This window comes from Tupaia chinensis, unplaced genomic scaffold (genome assembly GCF_000334495.1).
Source record: "Tupaia chinensis unplaced genomic scaffold, TupChi_1.0 Scaffold000528_1, whole genome shotgun sequence".
NCBI lineage: Eukaryota > Metazoa > Chordata > Mammalia > Scandentia > Tupaiidae > Tupaia > Tupaia belangeri.
This window is the reverse complement of record NW_006160041.1, coordinates 2,039,554-2,052,438: the sequence shown is the minus strand read 5'-3', so window position 1 is coordinate 2,052,438 and position 12,885 is coordinate 2,039,554. Positions and strand designations below refer to the sequence as shown.

The 12,885-nt window shown below is 45.8% G+C and overlaps 1 protein-coding gene across 1 annotated transcript in view; it reads left to right on the top strand.

The window, feature by feature from the left end:
• The window catches only part of POMT2 (protein O-mannosyltransferase 2), a gene marked incomplete in the record, with an annotated part of 52,163 nt that overhangs the window by 349 nt on the left and 38,929 nt on the right, over positions 1–12,885 (top strand). Inside the window, 1 exon segment of the mRNA XM_006157077.3 lies at positions 10,151–10,235. Within this exon segment, the coding sequence (XP_006157139.2) occupies positions 10,151–10,235 (85 nt within the window).

Below are 12,885 nucleotides of genomic sequence, written 5' to 3'. Positions count from 1 at the left end.
GGAGGGGCAGGAGGGACTCGACAGACACCATGGCAACCGGGGGGAGGGACGCAGCCCTCTGATTGGCCCGGGGGCACGGAGGGGGCGGGGTTCACAGGAGAAGGGGTGGGGGCCGTGGTGTAGGGGAAACTGAGGTTTCTGGTGGTTGACCTCTGGCGAGATGCAGTCTCTGAGTCTCGTTTTGCTCTAGTAGGGACCACGAGATTCTCAGGATCTGAGGAAGTGTCCTAAGTCTTCCAGGTTTATGCTGGACTGTCTCACCTGGCTCTTTAAAGGTGCATTGAACTCTCCTTAGAGAACCGGACATTCTTGGTGCAGAATTTCCCAAGGCCTGGTTCCTAATCTGTAGGATTTTCAGGCATCAGCAGAGAGGGGAATTTCTAAATGGTTACTTTCATCCTATAAAGCAGGGATAATTGGGGTGTCCAGGGATGGTGACAAGAGTTTCCAAGAAGCAGGTCTGGAATTGCCCTGTGAGAAGAGATTTATTTTCCTAAAGGTTTTATTTTGTACAATTTATGCTAGTTGAGACATGCTCAAATTTCATTAGAGAAGCTTAAAAATTATTTGGAGGGCCTGTTGATGGTGCGTGGGTAAAACAGCGTCTACAAGGCAAACCCACATGGGAAAGGTACTGATTTGCATCCAGAGACATCCTGGAGTACAGCAGGTGTACGTGTGCTCTTATCCAGCCTGACTGAAGTTGGAGATGGATCTCAGCATTGGGACCCTGTCTGGCATGCTGTATCTCTTTGTCTCTCTGTTTCTATCTCTGTCAGAGAATAAATAAATTTGGAAAAAAAAAATCTTGTTTCCAGCTAGAAGGAAGAAAAGTTTTCTACAAACTGGAAATGGTTAAATTGGCCAGTAAATGTTCGTTTTTTGTGTGTGCCTGTGTGTGTCAATTAGGAGAAAGTTTGTATAGAGAATATCCTAAGTGGACTCCTTGACCAGAAAGCAAGCAAATAAACAGGGTTGAAATTAGTAAATTAGCCTATTATTTATTGTTTTGTGTCTGCTGGCAGAAGATATGAGACTCTTCAGTTAGAGACAAAGGACTAGGAAGCAGGATGAATATTTGTATGTTGGAGTCAGTTTCCATTGCCCTGCAAGTCCCACCTGGTCTGTGGACTCAAATGAATGCTCCATACACAGTGGGTTGCAGAGAAGCAAAAGAATGACACGCTTGGGGAAATCCACTGTTTTATAGTAAGCAAGCCTGCCCTATGTAAAGTGTAGTCTAAGTTCCCAAGGTCAGGAGAACCATGTGATTTGTATTAGTCAGACTAATAGAAGGTCATGCTTATCTATGCCTTTGCACACATACAAGGGAGGTCCGTGTTTGGGAGTTGGTGGTGTGTCTTCAGGCATGTCTGAAAATTCAAGATTGGTTATGTCCTCTGAGTTTTTCTTTTCATAGCATGACAGCAAAATCAGCAGATTGTTAGCTACCGCTTTTCTTCACTTAGAGGAGTGCAGGAGTGTTTAGCCAGGCTTTGGTGCTGGCCGGAAAGGATGATGAGAGCATTAATTGCTTCCCTTCCGTTTACATCTCCGGGGGTCTAATGTGTTCCTTCTCCAGGTGCTCAGGTTGTTTCTTCCCCTCTACTGCCACAACTTCACCTTTTCTCTGAGTATCCCCTAGTAATATCCAGACCTTTACCAAGGGCTTTATTAGGAAGTTGACAGAGACCTCATTGTGTCTCTCACCTGGACACATACGGACTTGAGAAGCAGTGTACTCCACCAGGTGGCCATTATCTTTGTGCTGTAGGTACATGCCATTCCAACCAGACAATCCCAGTGACTGAACTAGAAGTATGAATTCCATGAACCTTCCCCCCCCACCCCTCACACCCTGCTGATCTGGGGTTTTGTCAGAGGAAAGGACAGATCATGTCCAGGAATGGTCAGGGGGAAAATCTCAAATTAAAAAATAGGTTTATATAGTTCTCTACCCCTTATCCCTGATCATTACCCAGTTGGTGGCCAAAAGGAGGTATTTCTTAGCTTTTGCTATATGGTATGTGCACTTTGCCAGAGAGAACAGAGACAGAGAGAGAGCAAGGGAAAGTGAAAAATCACCCCCCAGAGGATGGCTGTGCCAAAGTCCTTTGTCCTCTATTCTCCTCTAGGGATTTTGGGCCCATGTGCATATGTGCCTGGAGTGAGTTCAAGCCACCAGGTCCAAGACTTGAACCTGAAATTGGCTCTGTGGGATCTAGTCCTTAACCGCCACACTACCTGCTGGCCCCAGGAGGTGATTTTAAAACAAAAGTTTTTATTCATGATAAAGAGCATGCATATGTGTACGAGAAAGAGTGAGAGAGAGCAAGAGAGAGAGAGAGACAGAGAGAGAGAGAGAAGCACCCTTGACAGGGTCTCCTTATTCTGTGATCCCCTTCCTGCAGTCCTCCAGCTCATCAGGATCTTGGGGTATGTGTGCAGGCACCTGGCATTTTTTTTTTTTAAGAATTATTTTTTTAAATTTTGTTATAATTTGATGAGAGAGAAAGCGAGCTGCCAGGTCTGGGACTAGAGAGAGGGAAAGTGATAAAGCAAGCCACCAGGTCCGAGACTTGAACCTCAGGTGGCCATGGTTAAGGGTGTCCAGCACCGTTAACCACCATGCCATTTGTTGGCCCCGGCACCTGGTGTGTTTTCAGGCTGACCTGGGGATCTGAGCAGTCAAGTTCACTGCCCTGTGCAAGGTAGCTTCCTTTACTATAGCACAAGTGGACCAGCTTTTTTTTTTTTTTTTTTTTTGGAGAGGTTTTTGCCATAGGGCGCGTGCGCTCGCCAGACAAACAGAGAGAGACAGAGAGAGAAAGAGAGACAGAAAGCGAGAAATCACCCCCCAGGGGGGATGGCCACACCGCAATCCCTTCTCCTCCATTCTCCTCTCGGGATCCTGGGCACACACGCACACGCGCCCTGCGTGAGTTTTAAGCCACCGGGTCCGGGACTCGAACCGCGGTCGACTACGTGGGAGTCCAGCGACATAGCCATTACGCTAACTGCCGGTCCCAGTGGACCAGCTTTTGACAGAAGTCAGTCTAGTATGCAGTGGTCACTTCTGGTTCAGAAGCACTGGTGGCCTAACCATGATGGTAAATGTTGCCATGCCTGTGCATTGATGAACCAGGTGCTGTGGCAGCAATGTGGAGGTGCAGGCTTGATGAGCAGCTTGTTTCCAGTCTTACCAGAGTAGTAGCCCTTACCATGACACCTACATACTCTGGACTCCTGCCAGCAGGTAGCCATGATGTGTTCCCACACTTTTTTGTCTTTAATCTCTCAGTATTTTGTTTTCTAAGTGGCATGCCAGATGGCTAGGCCAGTGGCATCAGCCCAAGAATCAATAAAAATGTGACTTGTCTGGTTAGGAATACTGCCCATTGTGCTGATCATCCCTTACTGCAGGTGGCCTTCCAGAGTTATCACTGGGGCTGGATGACTGCTCCTGCCCATTGGACACCATCAGCTTCTAACTTAGGTCTAACTATCAGCATTTAGAGAGACCTCGGGGAATCAAGGGCCTCCATTCAGCCCGTGGCTATGCTGAAGGTGGTGCTGCAACTTTTCCACTAACAACTGAGATGCTAGGACCAGTAGTTGGCGTAATGGCTGTCACTGGACTCCTATGTAGTCGACCATAGTTCAAGTTCTGGACCTGGTGGCTTAAACTCACACTGGGCGTGTGCGTGCGGGCCCAAGATCCCGATAGGAGAATGGAGGAGAAGGGATTGCGGCATGGCTATCCCCCTGGGGGGGGGTGATTTCTTGCTTTCTGTCTCTCTCTCTCTTGTCTTTCTGGCGAGTACATGTGCCCTATAACAAAAACCTCTCCAAAAAAACCTAAATAAAACCTGAGGTGTCTCTAGGTCCAAACTTGCTATATTTTTCTCCTTCTCCCTCTTCTTCTTTTTTTTTTTAAAGGGTGCATGTACTTGCCAGAAAGACAATGAGAAGGAAAGTGAGAATTTACCCTTTGGGGGTATGGCCATACTGTAATCTCTTCTTCTTCCTCTTCCTAGGATTTGGGGCATGCATGTACACCCAGTGTGATTTTCTTTATTTTTTGTTTTTTAAAGAATTATTTTTTATTTAGCTTTATTTATTATTATTATTACGATTATTCTGGAATTTGATCAGAGAGAACCAGAGAGAAAGGGAAGGAAAGCAAGCCACCAAATCCAGGATTCAAACTGTGGTCGGCCACATGGGAGTCCAGCGCCTTTACCCTCCATGTGTCCTTCTACTTCCCCCCCCCCCCCCCATGTGATTTTCAAGCCACCAAGTCTGGGACTCAAACGGTGGTTGGCTATGTGGGAATCCAGCACTTTAACCACCTCACTGCCTCCTGGCCCCAAGACCTGCTATTTTATAAGCTTGCCAGAAAGACAGAGAGACAGAAAGCGAGAAATCACCCCTTAGGGGTGATGGCCACGCCGCAATCCCTTCTCCTCCATTCTTCTTTCGGGATCTTGGGCATGTAAGCACACATGCCTGGCATGAGTGTAAGCCACCGGGTCCAGGACTTGAACTGTGGTTGACTACATGGGAGTCCAGTGACATAACCATTATGCCAACTGCTGGTCCTGACCTGCTATATTCTTTTTTTGGGGGGGGAGGGGGAGAAGTTTTTGCTATAGAGCGCATGCGCTTGCCACAAAGACAGAGACAGACAGTGAGAAATCACCCCCCGGGGAGGATGGCCATGCTGCAGTCCCTTCTTCATTCTTCTCTCGGGATCTTAGACACACACTCACATGCATTGGGCGTGCGTTTAAGCCACTGGGTCCAGGACTTGAACCGTGATCGACTACATGGGAGTCCAGTGACATAGCCGTTAACGCCAACTGCTGTTCCCTCTGCTATATATATATTTTTGGGGGGTGGGGGGAGAGATTTTCACTATAGGGCGTGTGCGCTCGCCAGACAGACAGAGAGAGACATAGAGTCAGAAAGCAAGAGATCACCCCCCAGGGGGGAATGGTCACGCTGCAATCCCTTCTCCTCCATTCTCCTCTCGGGATCTTGGGCATGCACGCACACGCGCCCGGCATGAGTTTTAAGCCACCGGGTCTGGGACGCGAACCGCGGTCGACTACATGGGAGTCCAGTGACATAGCCATTGCGCTAACTGCTGGTTCCCCCTCTGCTATATTCTTAAATGTACCATTTCCAAATAACCAGTGAAGCCTTGTTGAGTCCTCAGTTAGCCAAGTCTATCCTACCCTAAAGTGGAATTATTAGGCCAAAGAGTCCAGAGGCTTTCATAGGTCAGGCACTCAGTTTCAACATGTATAGCAGTAGGTAATAGTTGTATTTAAAAAAAAAAAAAAGAAAGGTGTACTTGGTATGTACATCCAGCAGGTGGCACTGTGATCCTATGAACGGCCACTCTGTACACCAGCAGCTATTACACCTTGAAATCTGCGATTTCTCTTTCTCTTCCAGGATTTATATTATTTTTCTTGGACCACCAGGAGGGGACAGGATCAATTCTCTACACACAGTCCTTGAACAAGATAATACTCTTTGACACTCATGGGATCAATATAGCCTCTGTATTCAGCAGTAGAAACCACAGCAATAGTACATTGAAGTGGTCCCAGTGGGCCTTTCCTGCAAGGTCCCTACCATCCTCAGGCATCTGATATTGTTAACTTCCCTTCTCCACTGGGAACTCAGCCCAGACCCTATCGGTTGAATTTGGCCACAGTGACAGCCACCCAGAGAATATGCCATTTCCCAGTTGGAGAGTGTGGGAGGGCTGAGGAGAAGCTCTTTTCCTCCTCAGCTCCTCACGAGGCCTGGCACCACTGTCTTCCCAGTGTCCTTACTGTGTCCAGTGAGCCTTTGTGCCCCGGGGCCCTTTTTATTTCAGTCCCAGATATACTGCTATGGCTCTCCCTGCAGTCCTCAGTGCCTTTGCTAACCCCTGCACCTAGCACATCCTCCCTCCCACCCAGCAAGGCCTCCGTGGAGAAAAGGGCCTCATGTCCAATAGAGCCCTGGATCTGAGTGCCTCCCTTCCCTGGAGTTTGCCAGCATACTAGGCTGTATGTGTATGGTCTTCAGTTCTCTTGGGGACATGGAGACCTTGGGCCGCTGAATCATCTTTCTCATTAAAGCAGTTGAGGTTGGACTTGGGGTAGAGGGGAAGGGATCAGGGAACATAAGGGGGAGATTGCTCTGACCCAGTTATTAAGGCATGTTTATATTTGGCTGGAGCCATACAGCTCTCCCAGGGATCTTCGGTGTTTTTGCTGTGCTCAAAGTTCTATTTTGAGTACCAGGACCTGTTGCTGCACCATCTATTAAAGCTTCAGAGACTTCTTGATTCATACTACCTTTGGGCTGGGGCTGCTAGGCTTGGTGCCCCATTGTCAGGATCACATCTCACCCTCCTTTTGCCCAGAGAAGAGTGAGCAGTAACCAAGGCAGTGTTCAGATAGCGTGTCAGTTCTACCACTTTCCATTTAGCTTCTTTAATAGGGCGGCTCTTGCCACTCCCATTGCCTGTTATTTGGACAAGAGCATTTGCTACGGATTTCAGGGAGTCTTCTCACATTCCCTAGCCCAGCCCACAGAAGCCCTCATCTTTGCTTACACGAAGCTCTGTCTCTGATGAGCTCATAGAAGTTCATGATGACCCCATCCTATGCTTGTTCTCCCTGACTGCCAGGGTGTGGGATTTTATTTAGCCTACTTGCAAGCTAGTAAGTTAGCCAGTCACTGTTTGTTTGTTTGTTTGTTTGTTTTCAGAGAGACTTTTGCTATAGGACACGTGCACTCGCCAGAGTGACAGAGAGAGGCAGAGAGGCAGAAAGTGAGACATCCCCCCTCCAGGAGGGATGGCCACACTGCAGTCCCTTCTCCTCCATTCTCCTCTCAGGATCTTGGGCATGCATGCACACACACCCGGCATGAGTTTTAAGCCACTGGGTCCAGGACTCAAAGCACAGTCAACTACATGGGAGTCCAGCAATGTAACCATTATGCCATCTGCTGATCCCGCCAATCTGTGTTTTATGGATGCTGGCAGGAGATAAAGTCCTGAGTCAGAGACAGGGAGCTTTACTTCTCATGTCACAGCAGGCAGGATGAGTGTCAGCATGTTGGCCTCAGCTCCCCTGCCCCAAAGTCCCATGTGATGCCGGGGTCTGGATGAATGCTTGCACAAGTGATGGGCTAGTTTGCAGCTGAGGAATACTGAGCTTGGAGAATCTACTGTTTTATAGTATGCTCTCTGTCCCAGGGGGAGACACTAGCACTTCCCTCAAGTTTGTTTGCATAACTCACAAATGGCCCAGATGAAGATCACTCATGACCTTGCATTCTTTTTTTTTTTCTTTTTAAAAAATTTTTATATGGTGTGTGTGCTTTTCAGAGACAGACTCAGAGAGAGGGAGGGAAAGTGAAAAAGCACCCTCACTCCCCAGGGGTTGACTACATTGCAGTCCCCTCTTCTCTTGGGATTTTGGGCACACACATGCATGTGCTATTCAAGCCACCAGGTCAAGGACTCAAACTGTGCAGTAGACCATGTGGGATCCAGTCACCCTAGCCATGATGCCATCAGCCTGACCCAGGACCTTGCATTCTTGGCATACCCTACAAAACTCATAGCGAACTGTCTCCAACAAAAACAGTAAAAGCCTATGAAATGTGAATGTTATGACTTGTTTTACCTGGGAAACTTTATTTCTAGAAGATATATATGCTTGCCTGAAAGAGAGAAAGAGAACGAGAGAGAGGGAACAAGCACCTCCCCCCGTGGGGCCTGGTCATGCTGCAATCCCTTCTCCATTTCTCCTTCCTCTCATATGTGTTTTCAAACTGCTAGGGCCAGGATTTGGCTGTGGCCGGTCATGTGGGACCCAGTGCGTGGCATTTAATACTGTGCTACAGGACTGGCCTAGGAAACTTTGGAAGTAAAAAATCTCATGCTCCTTTGTCAGTATGTTTAGACTTTGAAACTAACTGCAGATGTACTCAGCATGTGTGGTACTTTATGGTCTGCAGAGCACTCTCACATGTGTCATCTGAGTTGAGCCTTAATACCTCCCTGGGAGAGGCGCACGGTGGATACTATGCTGACTCTATGGTGTAGGCCAGAAAAGAGATCTGGGGAGAGGAGTGGTTTTGTTAGTTCACACCACTAGTACCTGGTGGAGCTGGGGCTGGATCTCTCTTCTTCCTGAAAATCTGTTTTGTCACACTGCTTTGAAGTTGTCTGACATCACCATGCTGCTGTCTTTCCCTCATGTCAGGAGGTGTGCTTAGCGGGTACAGATTGACTTGTCTGCCCAGCTATTGGACTTGTATCTGTTAAACCCTGCATTTTAGGGAAAGTGTGTCTTGCCCTTTATGTAGTAAGTTGGTAATGACTGTTCATGATGGAAGCTGACCTGGGGAGGGGTGGCCACTCAACAGCAAGCCTTCTTTTAAGCTGCAGGGAGAAAATAAACAGAGATAGCCAGGTTCAGCCAAATGACTCAGGTGCCATAAAGTCCTCATGGGGTGTTTGAGAAGGTTCTGTGGGTGTACAGAAGAATAAACTTTGCATAGTATTTGAAAACTAATGTATTAGAATCACTCATTTACTTGCAAAATCACTTTAAGCAATAAGGACAGGTTTTAGATATGCTCTTGACTTAGTAAGAAAACCCTTAATCTTTATATTAGTTAGTTCATTATAATGAGATCAGTCAGGCTGTGGTCAGTTGACTCCTTATCCCAACATGGGATAAGGACCCCTAAGAGAGGCATGGTGATGTGCTTTCTAATGGCAGATACAGTCTCAGCTTTGGAAGTTAACAGACTTAGGGGGGCCAGTAGGGGGTGTGGTGGTTAAGGTGCTGGACTCCCACATGACTGTCTGTGGTTGAAGTCCCAGACCTGGCAGCTTGCTTTCTCACTTTCCCCATATCTCACTCACTCTGTCTCTTTGGTCAAATTAAAAAATAAATAATTATAACAAATAAAATTAAATACAGAAATAATTTTTAAAAAAGAAGAAGTTAACAGACTTGAAGGATAACTCATACTACAAACCGTTCCATATTATGGGACACTCTTTGCCTTTACAAAACAAATAGATATTGATATTCAATAAACATATAAAGATATACTTATTTAACTTAAGTTTATGATAACTGGTTGGTAAATATTGTTTAACCTTTCTCATCTACCTAAATAAAAGTCAGTGACCAGCTTGATGTCTTGCTTCCTCAAATCACTTATGTCAGAAGCTTCTTTTCTTAGAGAGATTTTTACTATAGGGCATATATGCTCACCAGAGACACAAAGAGATGCAGAGTGAGAGATCACCTGGGGGATAGGGTGATGGCCACACCATAATCCTTTCTCCTCTATTCTCCTCTTGGGATTTTGGGCACGCACACACACATGCCCAGTGTGAGTTTGAAGCCCCTGGATCTGGAACTTGAACCATGGTTGGGACCTTAACCACTATACCACTTGCTGGTTCCTTTTTTCTTTTCTTTTCTTTTTTTTTTTTTTCATCTAAACTTTCTCATTAGTTGCCTGGAACTCATAGCTTTCATTTTGTTTAAATATTTGTTGTAATTTATGATTTATGTGTAATCATTATACATCTCTGTAGGGAACAGTGTAGTTTTTAAAAGTATAAATACAGTGCATAATAAATAAATCAAAGATCTAAACATATTTCACCACCTTTAACACATAGCCTTTAGTTTTAAGTCAGTTTTTTTTTTTTTTTTTTTTTTTTTTTTTTTTTTTTGGTACATATGGCCATACAGCACGTGCACTTCCCTGGGAGACAGAGGAGACAGAGATAGACTGTAAAAATGAGAAATCATTCCACCACCCCGGGGGGATGGCCATGCCGCAATCCCTTCTCTCTTCTCCCTCAGGACTTTGGGCACACACGCACACACACACACACACACACACACACACACATGCACCTGGCATGAGTTTCAAGCCACAAGGTCTGGGACTTGAACTGCAGTCAACCATGTGGTAGTCCAACACCTTAACCACTTTACCACCTGCTGGCCCCTTTAAGGTCAATTTTAACCATGCTTTATTAAGGCTATTTGGGTTTTGTAGTAATTTTAAAATTCTTGTTTCTCTTTCACTTTTCCTTTAGTTGGGATGAGACTCACTTTGGAAAAATGGGAAGTTACTATATCAACCGCACTTTCTTCTTTGATGTGCACCCACCTCTGGGAAAGGTAAGCTTTAAGGTGACCCACAGTTCTCTAGTTTAGGAGGGTGGCTTATTATTGGTTGGAGCCAAGTCTTGGTTCTAGGTTTAATTCTTGGATTTGTAGAAAAAAATTCCCTGACGTTCCAGACTAACTACTTTCATGGAAAATCTTTGGTGTTTTTAGGGGTACTCTGGGTTCAGAAATAGAGAAATGGTCTATTAATGGGTAAATAAAATGTGGCATTTTCATACAATGGAATAGTATTCAGCATGAAGAGGAATGAATTTCTGATACATGTATGGATGAACCTTGCCAATTGGAAGAAACAAGACACATGAAAGATCACATATTATATAATTCCATTTATATGAAATGCCCCAAATTGGCAAAATCGTAAAGACTGAAAGATTAATGGTTGCCATAGCTGAGGAAGGGAGGGTTAGGGTAGGTGTGTCTGGCAGAGAGTATGGTTTTCTTTTTGGTATGATGAAATGTTCTGGAATTATGTAGTGGTGAGTGTACAACTTTATGAATTTATTTAAAGCCACCAACTGGTTGTATACTTTAAAGGCTATGCGGATTTTATCTCAATTTTAATAAAGAAAAAAGAGGTCTCTGGGCTCAGACCTAGTTTGTAGCCACATGGCTAAATGTACCAAGAAGGTCAGGTGAGTAAGTAGGGCTCTGCTATGGTGCCTCCCTCAGGAAAATGGTGAAGAAAACTGAAACCAGCCAGGATGCCAAGTATACCCGCTCCTCCTCTGGCAAAACCAAGATGAAGAGATGCGCTGAAGAGATCCGGCACTGTGGTTCGTGCATGAACACAGTAGCTGGTGGTGCCTGGACCTACACCACCACTTCAGCTGTCACAGTAAAGCCCACCATCAGAAGACTGAAGGAATTGAAAGACCAGTGGGAACTCCACAGATGTTTGGAATTTCACTAGGCTACAATAAATGGGTTAATTTATGTAATAACAACCAACAAAAAGAAAGAAAAAAAAAAGAAATAGCAGGAACACATTACATAAAGCAGAAGTAGATTAGAGGAGCTGATTGTCCACATGGGAGCTAACTTCTTTCCCCCTCCTCACTCCCAGCGTATATATTGTTGACGTGTTCCTCTCACATGTTTTATAATTATAATGTCCACCAATGAGAGTTCATTTTACTCTGCTGAAATGGACACCTCTGAAAAGGCTAAGGAAGTAGGCCTGGCTTCACTCAAGCCTTTCTTTCTGACTGAAGACTGAGATCTTTGGCACCAAGGAGACAGGAATTTACTGTGATGAGGGGAAGTGATACTGGAGCTTGTCATACTTGTGGATGAAGACAGCTGGCATTGTTGGGGCTGTGGAGTCAGGGCTAGTGATCCATGACAGGTGGGCCTGGGGGAAGCATGAGAGCACTGAGTAGGAATCATGGAGAAGGTCTTTGTAGGTAGAAGGGGTGGAGAGGGAAGTATGACAGGTGCCTTATTTCAGAATTGTCTCTGAGCTCAGGAAAGGAGGAGGAAACGCTGTACCTCTCCCTGTCTCCTTTGCAATAATGAAAAGAAGGGCAATTGAGCACTTAGCCTCTTCTAGTCACTTTAGATGCATTATCTATCATTAGCCTCTGAACACCCTTATGGAGTAGGTCCTGTTGAATCCTCCCCATGTCACAGATGGGAAAGTGGACCAAGATAAGTGGTTGCCATAGGAGCTAAAGCTTGTCAGTAACAGAATCAAGGTTCAGACTGGCCAAGATCTGCCCTGGTAACCATCACACCACCCTGCCTCCTGCACTCTTATCTCGGTATTCAGACTACGTTTATTACTGCTGTGGAGTGATGCAATGGAACGTGCAACTAGCCTGGGAACCAGACCTCTGAGAGAGGAGACTTTCCATTGGAAACCCAGGCCAGTCTTTCAGCTGGGGTCTCCCTGTCGCTTTTTGGAGTTCCTTAGTGCTCTGGACAGTGTGGACACATGGAAAAGGCTGGCTGATTTGTTTAACTTACTTAAGGCTTCATTTCCTCACATCTGCCCCGTGTGGAGGGACAAATGTGAGGCTTTCTAAGGCTCTCTCTAGAGCCTGCAGTCCATGTGCACCCCTAATTCATCTCCTGATGGTCCCATGCTCTATGTAGTTGAAAGAGAGGGATGAGCAAATAGGAAACCTGAGTGAGGGAGCAGAGTAGCTTCTGTAGATCCTGAGGCTAAGCCAGTCAAAGGGTTAAAAAGCCCCTCAGAGTGGCAAGTTGGAAGTTCTCTCCCATACTACCAAGGTCACCTGCTGTTTCACACTGGTCCCCACCCTGGGTGCCTGGGGACTGCAGTCTCATAGAAACATAAACAAAAAAATTCTTGCACACAGTAAAAAAAATTGGTTGGTACAGAAAGAAGTAAAAGGCCAAACGTTTCCTCCAGCCATATTTCTGTTTCCAGCAGGTAACCACAGCCATCTTTGTTAGCATTTTCTTATATGTCCTCTCAGAATTTTTTTAGATAAAGAGTGTGTACATGAGAGACAGAGAAAGAGAGAGAGAGAGAGAGAGAGAGAGGAGACACCTTCAGCAGGGTCTCCAAATGCTATAATCCCCTTTCCCCAGCCTTCCAGCTTCTCAGGATCTTGTGTGTGTGTGTGTGTGTGTGTGTGTGTGTGTGTGTGGGTATGGTGTGGTGTGGCTTCAA